The 20,716-nt window shown below is 35.7% G+C and overlaps 1 protein-coding gene across 4 annotated transcripts in view; it reads right to left on the bottom strand.

Moving 5' to 3' along the window:
- NEIL3 (nei like DNA glycosylase 3) overlaps positions 1-20,716 on the bottom strand; it is a 52,790-nt gene that overhangs the window by 18,950 nt on the left and 13,124 nt on the right. For 3 of the 4 annotated variants that reach the window (XM_526741.7, XM_009448604.4, XM_016952535.4), the window contains 4 exons: positions 7,891-8,025; positions 7,392-7,605; positions 3,879-3,953; positions 2,120-2,286 (listed from right to left, as the gene is read on the bottom strand). In XM_526741.7, the coding sequence (XP_526741.3) occupies positions 2,120-2,286; positions 3,879-3,953; positions 7,392-7,605; positions 7,891-8,025 (591 nt within the window). The remainder of the gene's footprint in view (positions 1-2,119; positions 2,287-3,878; positions 3,954-7,391; positions 7,606-7,890; positions 8,026-20,716) is intronic. The other variant, XM_009448603.3, reaches the window with a different exon arrangement.

Here is a 20,716-nt window from a genome sequence, read left to right as displayed (position 1 = left end):
AAAACCATAAGTGTGTATTATATATATATATATAAAATTATCTAAATGTATTTCAGATGTCTATGATAGTAACACGGGGTGAAGCGGCTGAGTGGAAGAAGATATAGAGTGCTGTAGAGAAAAGTATTGGAGAACAAGAAGAGTGATGCAGAAAATGAAACGCAGGGACATAAAGAAAAAGCACGCAGTTCTGGACATATTTGTGAAGACTTAGGCTGGGACTTCCTCTGCACACCAGCTCCCTCCCCTGCCCCCAGCTCTACAGACATGACCGCCCTTCCCACCTCCCGGGTTTCCCACAGCCGAGTCTCTTCCTATGTCCAATCCTATGGTTTTGTTTCCTTTGCTTTTTCTTTCCTGCCCACTTTGTAGTTATAGGTATTTGCTGAAGCTCAGACCTTGGCTCATTTCCTTTTTCCTTCTTACTGAACTGAGAAGTTGGAATGCTTCAATCAACAGCACTGTGCCGACAGCCTCTCTCATCCTGGATCGCAGCCCCTAAGACATGTCTTCCTGGATATTCCAGGGTTCTTTCACATATCTAACACATGCTGCATCTTCACTGCTGCATCCCAATTTTCCCAGACCCACAATGTGAAAATTTTTATTATTTGGTCCTGAAACCTTTTGCATCATCCTACCTATCAAATCTGCCACATTCCTTGTTGACTTTTAAAAAGTTTTACTAGGGTACCATGTCCAGTGTCTTGACCCCAGGCTGGTAACCATCGCTTGCCCGCTACTCTGCACCAGCTTCTTTACATGCATTTTCAGTCTCTTCGTTTTCCATGTTAACTATGCTACAATCAACTAAAAGTCCTTAATGTGCTAATTTAGGAAAGACCTTAACCATTCTCCAAACTACTAATGACCCCCACCATTTGATCCCACTCTCCCTGTAAAACTAGCTTTTATTATTCCACAACGTGGAGCCTCTGTTGGGGTTGGCCAGTATTCTCATCATCCCTCCACCATGCCATGTTTATTAATGAGTCAAGGTTTGTGGCCATGCTCCTTTTTTCCAATTAAATACTGTTTGCTTTATCGTTTAATCAAAATTCTATTTTTTAAGGTAAATTTCAAATGATACTTTTTTTAAGTCTAGTCAAGTACAGTAGGGAGAAGGGGGGAAAGAGTGGAACAAGGAGCTCCACTCAAATGACGCTTTCTTTGAGATCTTCCCAACCTTCCTGCACATAGAAACCTCTAATATCCCTGAACCCATGCAGCATTTTTTGTGCTTCATGTCATACTGGTACTACTGGCTTATAATCACATATACTGCTATGCAGCTGCTTTGTACTACATAATCTTATAATCACACATACTGCTATGCAGCTGCTTTATACTACATAATCTTATAATCACATATACTGCTATGCAGCTGCTTTCTACTGCATAATCTTTCTCTTAGATTTCCCCCAAAAGGTCCTATGGCCTGTTACCAAGGTAACTGTACATTGGGGAAAAGAAAATAATCAGACTTTTCAAGGATTATTGGACACTGGCTCTGAACTGACACTAATTCCAGGAGACAAAAATATCACTGTGATCCACCACCAGTCTGGTCAGGTGATCAATGGAGTTTTAGCCCAAATACTTCTCACAGTAAGTCCTCAAACCTATCCTGCAGTTATTTCTCCAGTTCTGGAATGTATCATTGGAAGAGACATACTCAGCAACTGGCAGAACTACTACACATGAGTTTAGTAAGTGGTCTATTATTTCACCAACAAGACATACAATCTGTAAAAAGATCTTGCTTTTGTTTTATAATATTATTTCTAAGTGAAGCAGAGACTTTTGAAGGTAGTTGCATTTTTTCCAATTATTGACATCTCCTGGTACTCACTTTACAAACTAGGTTAAAGGTAAAGGCTAGATATTATTCCCTGAGCCAGAGATTTTCCACCTAAATTCAGAACTGGTCCATAAATCATCTTTGGCCCCCTCAGGTTCTTTGGTGACATTATTTACTATTTCCTTTCAAGGACTAAAATACTTTTGAGTCACGTTCTCTTCTGAAGAGCCTGACAGTTATTCAGTTATATTCTCTGATTATTAGCCTTTTAGTTAGATGGTTAGGGCAAATGGTATCCCTTTAAATTAAATATCTTACCATATGTCAACATGTTGAGGATTTTCTTTTTGACAGTGAGGACAGAAATATGTCATTCTGTTATTGTCCCCAAAGCGGCACACAGTTATTCTGCAGTGGCACTGACCACAATTAGGACGCTTGTAAACCTTATAGTGTTTAGAGAGAGCAAGTCCTGCTTTACGGCACTAAAAAAAAAAAAAAAAAAAAAAATTCTGTTATCCACAAAACAGTGCTGCCAAGGAGCCAAAGACACATTCTCGAAAGTCACCTCTGAAAATCATCTGTTAAAAATTTACATATGTTTGTACATATGTCAATATAATCTTTTCTTTCATCAGAGAAAAAGGTATTGACAAGATTTGGTAATATCTGTCAAATAAAATTTGTGTGAAATAAGTCATTATTTAATGACATTAGTATTCAAAATTGCTCTTTGCATAGCTTTATCCTCTTATCTAAATGACATGCAAAAGTTCTATATTTAAAAATGTCTTTTACACTTTTAAGGCTTTTTAAATTAACCATAATTATATAGTTAAAAGAAAAAGGCTAGATTAGCTTGAAATCTGATTATTTTTAGAAGACTGAAACTGCTCACTCAGTTTCAACAACCAAAAAACTTAATTCTAGGGGACAAAATTTAATAAGAGCATTTTCTTTGTTGACCTGAAAAAGGATTTTTTTTCCTTTTTAACCTTAGAGATTCATTAATAAAAAAAGAAAGAAAGAAAATAAACATTCAAATACCATCCTAGCAGAGAATATATTCCATTTTGGTATAAATTCTACTTCAAAAGATATTTTGATATATTTGGTCAGTTTTATTCCACTCACAAATATTTAAGGCTCCTACAAAGAAAATATCTTGAGTTTCCATCAGCACTGTGAAAATTTAAAAGCCCAGAAATATGGCTCACCATGTATGAGCTGAAAATTACACAATTTATATTAATTTAAGGAAAGTATTGAAAGACCCAATTTAATCTGGGTGGAAATGGGCAGTTTTCTATGGTCATCTTTTTCTGGAGGAAGAAGGAAGCAAATGCAATTTAAAAATAGCCATAGTTACTCAAGACAGATCTGCAGAGCAAGAGGCTCATTCACATTTTAGGCCAATTGATAAAGAATACTACAATACCTGACTTTCTGAACATAGTAAAAATGAAAATTTTGGATACAGAAAATGGACTGTGAAGAAAGAAAAGACATATTTGCATTACTTTGTTTAAAAGATGTGTTTATTGAATTCTATATATGCATATAGTATATAACTTTCCACATTTACAAGTCAGCAAGTCCTTCCTTCTCAAAACTGTGGTAGACAGAGAAACATTATTATCCCATTTTACAGATGAAGAAACTAAACTTAAATAAAGTTATCCAAAGAATCTAAACCACACAGATAGTAGTAAGTGGCAAAGCTTGATTGAACCAAGGTCTATAGTCAGTGGCAAAGCCTGATGGAACTAAGGTTATCTGAAAGTGTTACTGTAGGTCAGCCTCTCTAGACTTTCTATATTTTATGTATCCAAAAATAGAAAAAGAGTCTGTGAAATGCCAACATGGCTGCTCCTAACTTGGTATAAAGATAATTGAATATGATTATAGTTAGACGAGTTTGAACTGACCTATGACCCACATAATGTCACTCTCCCTTAATGTACCTCCATGCTCTTTCCACTAGATGGCTATATACAGCTTTCACATTTTTTGGTGCACTCCAAAAGGAAACCACTGACATTTTACATTTTACACAGTTGAAAAATTTTGCTCTTACCCTGTAAAAGAGAATGCTGAAATCACGTATCATTTTCATGAGGTGATGGATCTGTTCATCTGTTAATTGACAAACCTTAAAGTGGAAAAAACAGCAGAGCCTAGTTTCATGACTTGCTCATTACTGTAAGAAATAATACGCCTTGCCAATTCCGTGAAAGAGAACTGTAAATAGATTTTGAATACAGCTGACCTTTGAACAACATGGGTTTGAACTGGGAGGGTCCACTTATATGCAGATTTTTTTCTGCCTCTGCCATCCCTGAGACAGCAAGACCAACCCCTCCTCTTCCTCCTCAATCTATTCAATGTAATGATGATGAGGAGGAATATCTTTATGACGACCGACTTCCACTTAATGAGTAGTAAATATAATCCTTATGATATTCTTCTGTTTTTTTAGAGACAGGGTCTCACTCTATTGCCCAGGCTGGAGTGCAGCGGCATCATCATAGCTCACTGCAGCTTCAAACTCCTGGGATCAGCCGTCCTTCCGCCTCAGCCTCCCAGGTAGCTGGGATTACAGGCGCAGACCATCACACCTGGCTCTTACCATATTCTTAATAACAATTTCTTTTCTCAAGCTTACTTTATTGTAATAATACATATGTAACACATAAAACATACAGAATATGTGTGAACTATGTTATCAGTAAGGCTTCTGATCAACAGTAGGCTATTAGTAGTTACGTTTTTGAAGAGTCAAAAATTGTATATAGATTTTCAATGGGGGGGGTTAGCACCCCAATTCCTGTGTTGTTCAAGAGTCAATCGTATATGCATATCTTCTAGAGCTCTATTTCTTACGGATCTATTTAGTACCATTAACAGTAGTTTTATTTTGAACTGATAATATTACTGACAAAATATGATGCCTATTTATACATTTTAATTGTAAATTCAAGCATTTATTGAATATTTATTCTGTATTAGACATCTTCAAAGTCTCAGCATTGTCTATCAGACACCTTGAGAAGTCTTGCTGGACTCAAAAAAAAAATTACCAAGAACAATATAAAACAGAAAGAAGGGAAGGGCACAGGAGTAGATGACCACCAAGGTCACTATCGAGCTTTAGAAAAGATACGCATTTCTATACATGCATTAATATCAAAGTACTTATTAACACATGGAAGAGCTCAGACACAGACCTTACTGAAGAATTTTTTTCTGACACAGCCTAACATAAATCTCAGTGTTACCCTTGCAGAATTATTATTTGGCACATGTGCTGTCAATGGTAATCCCAAAAGAAACCATCTGATGCCTCATGCTTGTTGCCTGTGTGTGAATATCTATATGTACAGCTGACCCTTCAACGACACAGGTTTGAACTGAGCAGGTCCACGTACATGTAGATTTTTTTCAATCAAACGTGAATGAAAAATATAGTATTTGTGAGATGTGAAGCCTGCATGTGTGTAGGGCTGACTTTTTGTGTAGCAGTGTCCCTAGGGCCAACTGCAGGACTTCAGTATGTATGGATTTGGTATAGGCAGGAGTACTGCAACTGATCCCCTGTGTATACTGAGGGAAGCTGCATATAAACAGACACATACATGTACAAAGAAAATCACTTATCAGTGACTATAGAAGTGAAAATCTAATCAACATAGTCATCATGAGAGTATTATACATATTCCTCAGTTGCTCACTTAAACTTTAAAACTTACATACATCCAAAACATTTATTACTTTCCAAATCTTACATACTATATTAAGTCACATCTTGAAAAGTTAAACTGTACTTTTTCAGTAATTGTGCACGTGCTTTTAAGAAGCTAATAGCTAAATTTCAGAAATTTGTGTGTGTGTGTGTGTGTGTGTGAGAGAGAGAGAGACAGAGTCTCGCTCTGTTGCCAGACTGCAGTGCAGTGGCGTGATCTCTGCTCACTGCAACCTCCGCCTCCCGGGCTTAAGCTATTGTCCTGCCTCAGCCTCTCCAGGAGCTGGGACTACAGGCATGTGCCACTACACCCACCTCATTTTTGTGTTTTTAGTAGAGACAGGGTTTCACCATGTTGGCCAGGATGGTCTCACCTCTTGATCTCGTGATCTGCCCGCGTCAGCCTCCCAAAGTGCTGGGATTACAGGCATGAACCACCGTGCCTGGCCAATGTCATTAATTTTTAAACCCCCAGGCATTATGGGTAAATGATCTTTTCCTAGATGGATGGATGGCTGGATGCAGAGATAAAAAGTAAATTCTCAGTGCATCACAGATAACAACAATACCCTGGGTTCTCTTTTTTTCAAAAACAACTTTCGTAGAGGTCTAAGTGATTTTTAAAAAGCTCACTCTTGTTAAAGTTCTGTTTCATTATTTCCATACTGAACTCACTTGTTCCAAGTATCAAAAAGCAGAATCTAATCTAGACCTATCATTAACTGGCTTCTTTTAAAGCTTCATTCCTACTGATTTGGGTATTACTAAAACTATCTAGTAAGTATCTACACAAAGTAAAAAAATAACCTGGGTTTATGTAAAAGATAATTTAGTTAATAGAGTCAATTATGTAAAAAATAATTCAGCTAAAAGAGCTAAAAATTAATTTAGTTAGTGGCAACAGGTCTTGATAAAAGCCCTAATGTAGAGGTCTTCCCTAGAAACTAAAATGTATGTATTCTACCTGGGTTAGGGTTCTCACCTCTCTTACCCTCTTAGAACATTGCTATATTCATCACCATTCCCTTTTCTACAATTTTAACCTCTGCCCTTTAACCACTTTTTTTTTTTTTTTTGCAACATATAAATAAGTTCAAGTCTCTGCAGTTGTAGAACAAGAAAAAAAATAAAATAACAAACTCATGTCTTGCCCTGGAATCCCCTCTAGCAGGCCAATATTTTCCCTTCACTCCGGCCTATGTGAACAAGGGCTCTACATTTTGCTTTCATTTCCTCACTGATCACTTATTCCTTGGTCCCTGCTGCCTGCCTTCCATTGCTATCCTTCCACAACAGCAGCTTCTAATGTCACCAACAGCTGTAATCAGGAATACACAAGCGTGTGCAGAACATGTACTTAATATGCCAGAGAGAGAAAATAAGTTGTGAGTTAGTTCATTCACATATTCCACAAATATTAATATCTAATGCCTACCATACACCACAGGTCACGTTCTAGATGTTGGGATACTTCAGTGAACAAAAGCCTTGTTTCCTTTTGAGACTGTGTTCTAGCAGAAGGAGACAGCTTTTAAACAATCAGTATAATAAGTAAATATGTTATGTTTGAAAGGGATACCTGGTATGGAGAGAACAAAAAGCAGGGCAAGTTAAGGAAGACTGATAGAGTGAAATGTGGAGTGGGAGCGTGTGCACAAGGCAACTGTAAGTGCAAGTGCGGTGGTAGGAGCCGGCTGCAACGAGAAATTGACCTGGGTAGAAATGGGAAGCGGGACACCTGAAGTCTGATGAGACTGTGTTACTGAAATGCAGAGTTAAGGCTTTCACGTTGGTTCCTTCACAGTACTGAAAAATCAACAGATAATTTAAAAAATAGTTAAAACTTACTTTAACAGCTGGGTGGAGACCACTGTCAAAGAGAGCTTCATTTTTGATGATGTTCCCTACTCCAGGCAATACGTTCTGATCCATTAGCACATCACCTAGCATCCGGCCTTTCTGTTTTTTAACTTCACTTTCTGCTCTCAAGAAACTAAATTCAGATGAACATACATCTAATTCTTTCATCACTCTTATTCTCTGTTGGCTTTCCATTGAGTTTCTATAGAAAGGAATATAAAACGCATTAATCATAAGTCTGGTTATAATTTCACAAAGTGTCTTTTAAAATGAGCTTTGCTATAAGCCCTTTATGTTAATCAGGGTATAAGAGTTACATATGCAAACAATAAAGACCTTACAAATTATATTATCTGAAGACTTCTTTAAAATGAGGTTTCATCAATTACAAACTGTTTGTTTATTTGTTTCTTTAGTTACACGTGTGACATCCCAAACCAAGCTCTGCAGTATTGCAGCGTAAGTACTTTTATTTAATTTTTTTTACCTGAGTTCTACTGATGAGTCAAAGAAACAAATCAAATCTTTGGTGAGCTGCACTTCCAAAACAGGAGAAGCTCCATTTTTATATTTATACTCAAGTGGATTAATCATGATGAAGCCTTTCATTCCGAAATGAATCCTGAAACAAAATCAAACCCATTTTTGAGTGGCAGAAAGTATATCATTTATCAAGCTTTTTTCCTGTACTATCATTTTTTTTTGGATTATAAGCAAACAAATGTTAGTCAGGATAGACACTTTTAAAGGGCAGAAACCAGTGGTAAGATTATTATATATTTTTCTCTCATGACTTTGTATCCTTATAAAGATAGAAGACATGACAATCAGTTTTTCAACTCAAAAGTAAAATAACTTCTCAAAGAAATAATATGGTACCAACAATAAGCCCAAGAAAATACACCCCTGCTCCTCTTTTCTTGTCAGATGAAGTATCTTTTATTCACGGAACAGTCTAGCATCTCTTGGCATTTTCTCAGATTCAAAGGCTTGGGATGAGATAAGGCTAAGTTTAAGTTGCCTATAGTTTGTGTTTTCATAAATTCTACAAAGCCACTAATATTCAAATTCCTTATTTCTAACCACAATGGATTGGAAATAATTACCTATTGCAAAATAATATCTACAGTTTAAAATGCTCTTTTCCCCCCTTGTTTTGCACTAGGCAATGAAATAATTTTTTTTATTTTTGCAAAATCTTACGTATCAAAAAAAAAGAGAGAACAAGTCAAAATGCTATTGTCCTCAATTCTTTTCGTTTTCTTTTACCTCTATATGTATTGGGAAGAGGAGATTTATAAATATTTAAGGTTAACTTGAAAGCCACAAGGCAGTGATGAAAAATTCGTAACCTTTCAGATTTTATAGGATTGATTAGCATGTCCAGTTTTTTAAAAAAAGTAGTTCTGTAAGACCTCTGATGATGAAGATCAAAAATGATTCTCAAGATGAAATACTGTGATCCGCCTTTCAAATCCTTCTCCTCATAGCTTTGTTGAGTTCATAAATATGGCTCTTTTGGCAGCGAATGCTACTGCTCTGTGCTTCTAATTGTGGAGCACCATGTTATAGTATTGTACAAGGTTAACCAGTCTAACTTTAAAAATGTGGGTTTTAAACTCTGTGTGCCCTACTATCAATCATAAATGCATTTTACATGCCCCATAGTTCTTGACAGGAAAAATGTGTGCCTGTAAGTACTCCATAATTTAACTTACGGAAGTTCAACCCCAGTGAAAGGTGTACAACTGTCATGCCCAGAAGCCATCATATCTAAAATCTTTTCAGCTGCATGGCTCATAAAGTGGATTCTAAATCACTTTCTATAATGAAACCACATCCACATAAAAAATCTCAAAGGTTAAGACCCAATTCAAATGCAGGAGTAGCCCCAGCAAGAACCTTAGATCAAATAAGTATGGCTCTGTCTTATAAATCAATTCATTTTTAGGAAAAAAGTACATAAAATGTTTTTTTAAATTTTTATTTATTTTGTTTTATTAAATAGATATTATAACTGAGCCCCAATAAACCAACACATCTCATGGGTTTATTACTAAGTACCTTTGATCTTAAACTATAAAAAATGTATCAGTATCATGAAAATATTTGAGGCACAGTAAACATCTATACTGCGACAACAATTGATACTGATTATTTTTTTTTTTAAACCAGGACATAGGCCCATATTACATAAAGAAACGACATTTTTAGGGTTTCATTTGCTTTTCAGGATTCCTCATAATTAATTAGTTTAGGAAACTTTTATCAGATCCTTATTTCTATCTCAAGCTCCTTCTACCAACCCAAAAGGTTACCCGAGACAATTCACTCTGCATAATGGAAGTCTACCTGCCAACCACAGTTGCCTGGTCCAAGGGTGGGCATTAGGCTTAACCTGAACAGGTCTCCGTCGTTTTCTCAGATCCTGTGCCTTTGATACAGTTGATTCAGAAATGGACACCTGTCCCAAGCTAGATCCATCAGTATCCAAGCGGATTCGTCAATTTTTCTGATGAATTTAAAGACGTAGGACCCAAGGAGATCCTGTTAGCGTTAAGAGATCTCATATGAGAGCTGTCTATGGGAATGATTCCCAATGTGAGCACCAGCAAAGCAAAGGAAGGTCTCCCTGCAAAGAGGAAGACTATAGAAGATTTCGGTGAGGAGCAGAGTGAAGAAATGAAGAGGAATCCTAACAGCTTTTAGTCTTTGCTTGCTTTAGTTCTCCTTGAAGCCTTCCTGTATTCTCTTCAGGTTTTGTAAGATACTTCATATGCTTTTTTAAATTTTAAAGAAGTTTTTGGTGCCAAAGTCAACAAAAGATAATAAATAATTATTGAACTTGCTTGAGTTGGGCTTCTGTCACTTGCAACCAAGTTCTAATATGAAAATGTGCCCAAACTAAAAATTCAATTAATAGTAAGAAAATTCCTCTCATTAGAAATATCTTCCTAAAGAAACTAGTAAATAAGCCCTGATCCTGTTTTAAGAATCAGCCGTATTCTCCAAGCTATCACTGTCAGAATAATCTGAACATCCTTAAGCAAGCACAAATAGCATAAACAAAGCAGTACTGTCACAGTTTCACATTAATGACAACTACATTTTGCAAATAAGGCAACTGCCTATAAAAATTTTCAAGTGGTCAGAAGTGTCCTAAGGGTAATAAAGAGTGGAAAATGTAGAATATAATAGTTGTAAAACCTATGCTGGGAATTTAAAAAAAAAAAGAATGTAAAAAGATATGGTTTTAACAATGCTAAAAAAAAAACAGGAGTTCTGCTACTACTTAGGATGCAGAAGGCTGAAAGTGAACATAGCTACCACTCCAACAAGGAGAAAAAAAATCACATTATCTACAAAATCATACATTTTCTTAAGCCCATCAGAGACATGAGATTGCAACGCAACCAGGTAAGCTAAATTCCAAAATGTGACAAGCCCCGCCATGGAAAGTAAAGTCAGAATACACAAATTGTTTCACCTGTGGCAGAGCACAAGAGGAAGAGAAGGCTACTATAAAAATGGGAAAGCAGAAAACTGCAAATTTTTCAACAAACTTTTACATACTGAATGTGGGCTGGTGTGACAGTTTAGAATCCCCGGAGCCCCAGACACAAGGAGAATGCAAACTCGTGGGCCCATGTGAAAGATGTGAGTGACAGCAAGAGACCTGAAAGAGCTGCTCTTGGTGGCATGACACCTGTCTTCATGAAACTCTGTCTGCTTCTTGAACAATTCTTTGAGATGAAGTCCAAGTCTTAAAAAGTCTTTAAGCTGCTGGGGCCAAGGGAGAGGTAGAAACAAAGGTCATATCTGTCCTTGAGGGAGGAACAGGAAACTTCCTCTGCCCAAACAATATGTCTTATACTGAATAACAACCATAAGCAGCCTGCCACAGGACAGCAGCGGAAACCCTTCGGCCACCCAGCCCAGGCAAAGGTACCCTGGCCTGTTGAAGGTGAGGTAGAAGCAAAAGCCATCTGTCCCTAGAGTTGAAACAGAAAATCGGCTTTGGCACAAAATACTGTGATGATACAAAGAGAAATCTGCTTCCACCAGAAAAGAGGTAGGAAGGTCTCTGACCCAAGTACACCCACAGGTGCAAGGCAGAGTTGGGCTGCCATAGGAGGGCAAGGGACAGTAACCCTAAGAAAACTGCGACCTTGGGTTCTACATACACAAAGGCCTGCCCAAGTTCCAGGCTAATCCAGAAGTAAATATCCCCACTATCCCCATCATAAGCCTCCCACTGAGTCACAAGCGACAGCAGTCTACATGGTGGAGAGGTAAGAACATGGAGAGACTTTCTCTGTGACATGAATATGCAAGATGTGCTGAAAGCTGAGAGTCGAGCAGCAACACAGAGAAACCATCCACTGCCAAACCAGACCACACACAAGGCATAAAGTAGCAGTAGCAGCTGGAGTTTTGAAGTTGTTGGTGCACTGAAGCCAACCCAAACAAAGCAAAACTCAAACGAAGGTCAACTACTTTACTAGACTCACTCAATCCCTGACACTAATGACTGACAGAAGAGGCATGACTGTTTCTGAGCTTAAATATTATTTAGCTCTTATTTGTCTATACATGGTGTCTGGGATTTAGCTTTTTGTCTTCTATAGACAATATCTAGGATTCAAAAAAATGATAAGACACATATATACACACAAAGATTAAAAAAGTATCAAGAGATAAATATATCAAGAGATAAAGCAGTCAACAGAGCCAGACCCAAAGATGCACCAGATGTCATATCTATGAGACAGGTGATTTAAAAGTAATGTTAAATTAATTTTAAACTTAAAATATTGATTCTTAATCAAATTTTATATTATATATTAGTTATTAATATGTTAATGATTTAACATATGTAAGGATCTAGTATAAAGGCACATGAACAGGTGTGATATTTCAGCAGAGAAACCAAAATACATGATAGCAGGGAGAAGACATTTCTTCAATGAGCAGACCAGCAGACCACACAGAGCAGAGGAAAGAATAAGTGAACCTGAATATAGATTAATAGAAATTATCCAAACCTAAGAAAGAGAAAAAAGGATGAAAAAGATAAAACAGAACATGTTCCTTAAATATGCCTGGGGTTTTCTTTCTTGAGAAGTTTTAAACTATCAACTCAACTTATTTAAAACATAGAAAATAACTCATATTTTTACTTTTCTAGAGTATGTTTTGATAATTTGTGTCTTTCAAGGAATCTGTCCATTTATTTTAGTTGTTGAATTCATGGACATAAATTTGTTAGGTAATATATAGTGTCCTATTTCTATTCAAATAACAACTTGAGGATCTGCAGTAATGTTCCCTTTGTCATTCCTCATAGTGTTTATATGTGAGCTGTATTGTCCAATATGGCAGCCACTACCCACATGTGGCAAGTGAGCACTGGAAATGTTATTAGTTCAAATTAATGTGTACTCTAATTATAAAATACACAGTAGATTTTGAAGACTTAGTATAAAAAAGTTACATAGCTTATCAATAATTGTTTATATTGTTTATATGTTGAAATATTTTGTATAGGTTAATAAAATACATTATTAAAATTGATTTCTTTTTGCTTTGGTTAATGCAGCTATTGGAAGATTTTAAATTATATATATGTCTCCCATGTTTATATTGGACTGCATTGAGCTAAAAGTTTATCATTTTTATTACATTTTTCAAAGAACCAATTTTTGGTGTCATTCATTTTTATTATGCTTTTCAAAGGACCAATTATTTGCTTCATTGATTTTTTTTTTCTCTATTGCTTTCATTTTTAAATTCCATTGATTTCTGTTCTTATCTTCATTATTTCCGTCCTTCTGTCTGTTTTGGGTTTAATTAGCTCTTATTCTTCTGGTTTTTTATATGGAAGCTTAAATCTTAGAGAATTTTATTCATTTATAAAAAACATTTAATGCCAGAACATTCCCTCAAGCATTGCTTTAGCTGTCTCCTACAAATTTTGATCTGGTGTTTTCATTTTCATTCAATTCAAAATATGTTCTAACTTCCTTTGTGATTTATTTGACAGGTGAGTTTAGAAGCACATTGATTTCCAAATACTTAAAATTTTTCATCTGGGCGCAGTGGCTCACGCCTGTAATCCCAGCACTTTGGGAGGCCAAGGCGGGTGGATGACCTGAGGTCAGGAGTTTGAGACCAGCCTGGCCAACGTGGTGAAACGTCGTCTCCACTAAAAATATAAGAATTAGCCAGGCATGGTAGCAGGCGTCTGTAATCCCAGCTACTCAAGAAGCTGAGGCAGGAGAATGACTTGAACCCGGGAGGTAGAGGCTGCAATGAGCAGAGATCCCTCCACTGTACTCCAGTCTGGGTGAAAGAGCAAGACTCCATTTGAAAAAGAAAAAAAAAAAAAAGATTTTTCTAGGTATCTCAATAATTTCTAGTTTAATTCTGTTGTAGTCAGAGAGGATTCTTCCATGATATCAATACTTTTAAATTTGTTAAGACTCATTTTGCTGTCCATAATCTGGTCAATCTTGCTAAGTGTTCCACGTGCACTTGAAAAGCATGTGTTGTTGGGTGGAATGTTCTCTACTTGTCAATTAGGTCAAGGTGGTTGATAGTGTTGCTCAGGTCTTTTATCCTTGCTGATTTTTGCCCACTTGTTCTATCAGTTACTGACAAGAGAGTGTTGAATTATTCAACAATATTAGTTTCTCTTTGCCCTTTCCATTCTAGCAGTTCTTGCTTTACATCTTTTGAATTTCTATTAGGATTACTACATTTTCTTGATGAATTAACCCCTTAATCTTTGTTTAATGTCCTTCTTTACCCTCAGTAATATTCCTTGATCTGAAATCTACTTTGATTTTATTCTAGCTACTCCAGCTTTCTTTTGATAAGTGTTTCCATAGTATTTCTGTTTCCATCCTTTTATTTTAACCTGCATCATTATATTTTAAGTGGTTTTCTTATAGGCACATTATAGTTGGGTCTTGTGTTTTTATTCAATTAATTTCTGACAAATAATTGGGATGGTTAGATTATTTATATTTAATATGATTATTTTTATGCTTTGATTTAAATATACTGTATTACTATTGTTTTCTATTTGTTCCATCTGTTCTTTGTTCATCTTTTAATGCATTCTTTTGGATTGAGCATTTTTAAAACTTCTATTTTATCTCCATAGCAGCTTATTACTTTTACCACTTTTTGAATTTTTTTTAGTAGTTGCTCTAGGTTTTATAATACACATCTTACACTGTGATACAAGTTATCTCAGTGATATATTCAAACGATATGCAAATCTTCAAATGATATGCAAAACGTATATCACTGAGATACAAGTTATCTCAGTGATATCTTCAAATGATATGCATATCTTCAAATGATATGCAAAACGTATATTGCAACAACATTAGTGTACCATCATTTTCCTATCTCATTTGTACTATTGTTGCAATGCATTTTACTCTGACATATGTTATAAAGTCCACAATAAATTGTTATTATGCTTGCTTTAGATATAGAACATAACAGAAAAACATCTTTTATATTTACTTCCAAGTTTCCCATTCCCAGTTTTTTCTTTCTGTAGTTCAGATTTCTGTCTGTTATTATATCCCTTATGCTGGACAGACTTTAACTTTTCTTGCACTGAAGGTCTCCTGCTACTACATTCTCTTAGCTTCTTTTTTTCGAAAAAGTCTTTATTATACTTTCATTTTTAATAGATATATTAGATGGGTTTAGAATTCTGAGTTGAGAGGTTTTTCTTTCAGCAAACGTTGCTCTGTTGTCTTCTGTCTTACATAATTTCTGTAAATGTATTTCTTAGCTTTGTTCCTTTGTATTAATATGTAATGTTTCTTTTTCTCTGCTTCCAGCACTTTCTCTTCATCTTTGGTTTTTAGCACATTGGCTAGGTACGCGTGAGGGACATTTGGTTTGGTTTGAGGCTCTTTTAGCTTCTTGGATCTGTGGTTTGTTAAGAAAATTCTTGGCCATTTAAATCCAAAGATGTCTTCTGTTCTGTTCTTTCTTTCTTCTAGGATGACAGTTACAAGAATGTTAGATTATGTCACCTTGTTCCATAGCTTTGTTAATCCTGCACAATTCTTGGCCATTACTTCTTTTAAAAATGTCTTTTGTTTTTTTCTCTTTCCTTTCTGGAACTCCAAACACATCAGACCAGTTGATGTTATACCAATAACAAATCTACACAAATGTTTCTGGAATATCAGATAAAACTCAGTTGGAGGCCATCATTACCCTAATACCAAAATTAGACAAAGGCAGTAACAGAAAAATAACACCATAGTGCAATATCTCTTATGAAGACACAAGCAAAAGTCCTCAATAAAATATTAACTAATCGAATCCAGAAACATATAGAAAGGATAATCCATCATGACAAAGTGGAGTATATTCCAGGAATGCAAGGCTCATTCAAAATTTAAAAATCAATCAATATAGAATTCCACACATAAACAAATGAAGTAAGAAAGGCAATATGATGATCTCAATAGATGCAGAAAAAATACTTGAAAAATTCAACAAATTAGAAATAAAAGGGAAATTTTTTGATTTAATAAAAGAAAATAAAGCTAATATCACAGACAACAAGGCAAACTTATTTGCTCTCACCACTACTACTCAACATCATGCTGGGGGTCCTGGCCAGTGCAATAAAACAAGAAAAAGAAATAAAAGGCATATAGGGTGTGGGGGACAAGGAGAGGGAGAGCATTAGGACAAACACTTAATGCATGCGAGGCTTAAAACCTAGATGACAGGTTGATGGGTGCAGCAAACCACCATGGCACATGTATACCTATGTAACAAACCTGCATGTTCTGCACATGTATCCTAGAACTTGAAGTAAATTTTTTTTAAAAAAGTCGTATAGATCAGAAAGGAAAAAATAAAACTGCTTTAATTCACAGATGATATGATTATCTACATAGAAAATATTAAAAGTATACAAGAAAAAGCGACTAGAACTATAACGAGTTTAGCAAGTGTATTAGTCTGTTTTTACACTGCTGTAAAGAACTTCCCTGAGACTGGATAATTTATAAAGGAAAGAGGCTTAATTGACTTGCAGTTCCACATGGTTTGGGAGGTCTCAGGAAACTTACAATCATGGTGGAAGGTGAAAGGGAAGCAAGGACCTTCTTCAGATGGCAGCAGGAGAGAGAAGAGAAAGAGAAGGGGGAAGAGCCCCTTATAAAACCAAGAGATCTAGTGAGAACTCACTCACTATCACAAGAACAGCATGGGGGAAACTGCCCCCATGATCCAGTCGCCTCTTTCCCTTGACACAAGGGGATTACATGCCCCCCCACACCTCGACACTTGGGAATTACAATTCAAGATGAAATCTGGGTGGGGACACAGAGCCAGATCATATCAGCAAGGTTGCAGGATACAAGGTCAATATACACACAAAAATTGTATTTCCATACACTGCAAATGAACAATTAGAAATTCAAATTTTAAAAAAGTACCCTTTACAATAGCTCCAAAAAAACCCACTTAGTTACAAATATAAAATAGGTCTGAAGCTGAAAATTACAAAATACTGATAAAGAAATGAAGGAAGATCTAAGTACATATTAATATATACTGTGTTCATGGAGTGGGAGACAATAATGTTAGCATGTGAATTATCACCTAATTGATCTATAGATCCAACACAAGGCCAATCAAAACGCCAGAAAGAACTCTGTAGAAATCAACAAGCTAAGTCTAAAATGTAGAAAGATAACTAAAACAACAAAAACAATTTTGAAAAAAAAAAAGAATAAAGTCAGACGACTGACACTACTTAATTTAAACTGACTTTAAAGCTACTTTAATTAAGACAGTGTATTATTGGTGAAAGGACAGACACGAAAAATGATAAAAGAATATCACTTTATCTGATATTCTTCTGAATGCAGAGTTCAGAAATAGACCCATACATATATGGTCAACTAATTTTCAACAAAGTTACAAAGAAATTCAATGGAGAAAGGATAATCTTGTCAACAATGGTGCTGGAAAATACACATGCAAAAAGACAAAGTTCAGCTCCTGCCTTGTACCATATACAAAAAAGAACTCAAAATAGATCATAATCCTAAACAGAAGAGCTAACTCAATAAAACTTCCAGAAGAAAACAAACAAGGAAATGTTGATTAATTTGCATTAGGCAGATGTTTCTTAGACTGGTCACAAAAAGTATGAATGAACCATGAAAAAAAATTTTGATAAATTAGGTTTCATCAAACTTAAAAGTTTTTAATCTTGAAGAGATATGGTTAAGAAAATGAAGAGAAAAGCCATAGATTGGGAGAAAATACTTGCAAAACATGTATCTGATAAATGACTGACATCTAGAATATATGCAGAATACTATAACTCAATAATACAAAAATATATCCAATAAAAAAGGAAAACATTAATAGACACATCACCCTATAAAATACACAAACAGGAAATACGCATATTGCATCAGATATCATTAGTTAGTAGGGAGAAGAAAATTAAAATCATAGTGAGATACACTGTACACCTATTAGAATAGCAGAAATTAACACGACTGACAATACCAGGTGCTGGCAAAGATGCTGAGTAACTGAAATCCTCATACTCTGCTGGTGAGAATGTAAAATGGTACCACCACTTTTAAGAACAGTTTGGCAATTCCTCTTAAAGTCAAACATATGCTTACCAAATGACTTAGAATTTCTAAGTCATTTGGTAATTTATCCAAGAGAAATGAAAATGTATGTCCACACATATATGTCATATGTATGTGAATATTCATAGCAATTTTATTCACAATATTAAAAACTTGAAACAATCCAAATGTCCATCATCTGATGAATGAATTAACAAAATATGGTATGTTCATACAATGGGAGACTACTTAGTAAAAGAAAAGAAAGTATCACTGATACTTCAAACAATATGAATGAATCTTAAAGTATTATACAGAGTAAAAGTACACTTCTATTTCTCCTAACATGTTATATGATAGTACAGAAACTATGTTGAAGCTGTAAAACTCTTTCATAAGTAATATATGATGGATTCAATAAAGACATTTCAGCAAACTAAAAAGAATCATTATATTATCTCTTGCATAACTGATTTGAGGTTCATACTTAAACCCCAATAAATTATAAAATCAATCATGCATAAGGCATTTCTAAAATGGCAAAGCCTCCAAAATATCTCAGATATAGTTTCTGGTCTCTGAGCACATATAACTTCAAAAGCCAGAGTCATGTAAATCACAAACTGGAAACAGAAAATGGTCTTGGAAAAATATATTTATTTATCTATCTATCTATCTGTTTTTTAAATTTTAGTCCAAAATGCAACAGCTATGTCCATTTTGATTAAAATGATAGCTTAAGTGTGAGTGCAGCTGGGTGAACATGCATATAAACATTCGCACACACTATACTGGCAATGTGGCAATGTATGCATCCAAAGTTAATAAAGATTACACCTGGTAGTGGGATTGAGAATGTATTACTTTACACTTATTTTCATTATTTTTCAGTTTTCTCTACTGAGTACTTGTTACATTTGTAGCAAAAACTTCAAGTGACGTTTGTGTTGTTTTAGTTGAAGAGTTACTGGAAAGTGTTCAGAAGTTGTACAGGTATTAATCACACATAACACCACAATAGTGCTCCTAAAATAAATGTGTATCAAATAATTTTTAGTATTCCTTGGCACTATCAGGAGCACCTGAATATACCACTTAGTAGGTAGAGAAGTAATCAATCTCTAATTTGTATCTTTCTGATGTGTGGATTTTTACAGGGCAGATTCTTTTAGAGGGCTATGCTTGTATTCTACTTTCATTAACAAATGAATCCCAGGAGATTCATGGCCCGACCTGTGAGATGCACACACTTTATGACTAAACTCTGCGGGCAATTTTGCTTGTGAAAAGTTGGGTATCAAGGGAAAACTGTGAGCAACCTTTAAAAGTGTTTCCTGCTATATGCTCTATCAAATGCAGACGAGCCAGGTGGGTGGGAGGCAGAAGTCAAAAATGAAGACTACATTTCTATTGCAGGTGCACAGACCTGCAGCCTCACAAAAAGATCACATTTCTTTGAGAGAGTTATCCATTCCTCTAAGAAGCACAGGTTGGAAGTACATTTTTTGAACTTCTGTTACATTGTGAAAAGAGGAGCAAATGATTTTAGGTTCAGATTCCAACAGCAGATCTGCCATTGACCTTGAATTGTTACGTCCAATAGTTGTTATGGCTGCAGGAAACTGAAAGGAAGCAAGCCACTGCATTTTTCCCACCCATATACTGACATAGGTACTCTCCAGGGAGGGCACTAGTTCAATGAGTTTGAAGAAGTGATTGTCCTTGTTTACAACTTCATGGAACACTTACTGACAGCCGTGTGCTGAGAAATGACTTCCCTCTTATCAGTCTGGTGGAGAGCACCTGATAAAAACCCCCTCTCATCTTACAGAAATAAATCTGTACCTAACACCAGAGAATCAATAACATATCAATGTTTTCAACTATCGTGCATAGATCCCATTGTGTACTACTCTATCCAGAGCTACGAGTTTTCCATCACATCAGTCTACTACAGCAGCAGTGTAACCTGCAATATATCATTACTGCATGAACAACTAGGCATACGCTGATGTTACCAATTCCAGACTAAGCAAAACCATGAAGTGACAATGTTGTCCAAGGACAGCAGCTGCTGACAATGAAAAGAGAACACCTCAAAGGAAAAGCAATTACATAAACCCTGGATTACTCTAAATATGTGGTAGATGAGATGCAATAAAGAACAAGCATCTAGTATCATCTCTTTGTGACAATTATTCACCTTTGGTTAGCCTGGGGTCCAGGAACGGGTCTTTTCTTTTAAGAAAAAGGTGATAACTGTGGTCAGTATCTTTAAACAGCACTAAAAACGATTTGAGGAAGCAGTATCAATTTTTACAGTTGGCAAAAGCTTAGGCTAAACTCAGAAAAGACAGAATGAGATTGGGTAGACATATTAACTCAAAGGCCGCTTTCGTTTTCCTGCAAAAATTAAATATGTGATCATGCATCACAATTACATATATTTTGACTTTTTTATCTTTAAGTCAACAAAGGGAGTAGGTTGCTAGTCCTTCTCTGCCAGTATATTAGCCATGAATTTCCATGGGAACTGTGAAACAATGGAGAACCTGTTATTTCTCTGGAAAGTTTTTACATTCTCTAAGTAAATTTCCAAATTCCATTCAAGGCTTCAGAGAAAGCAGGAAGCCAGAAAAATATTTAAAGATCAAGTGATACATTTAA

This window comes from Pan troglodytes, chromosome 3 (genome assembly GCF_028858775.2).
Source record: "Pan troglodytes isolate AG18354 chromosome 3, NHGRI_mPanTro3-v2.0_pri, whole genome shotgun sequence".
Lineage (NCBI taxonomy): Eukaryota > Metazoa > Chordata > Mammalia > Primates > Hominidae > Pan > Pan troglodytes.
This window is presented reverse-complemented; position numbering and strand designations above follow the sequence as displayed.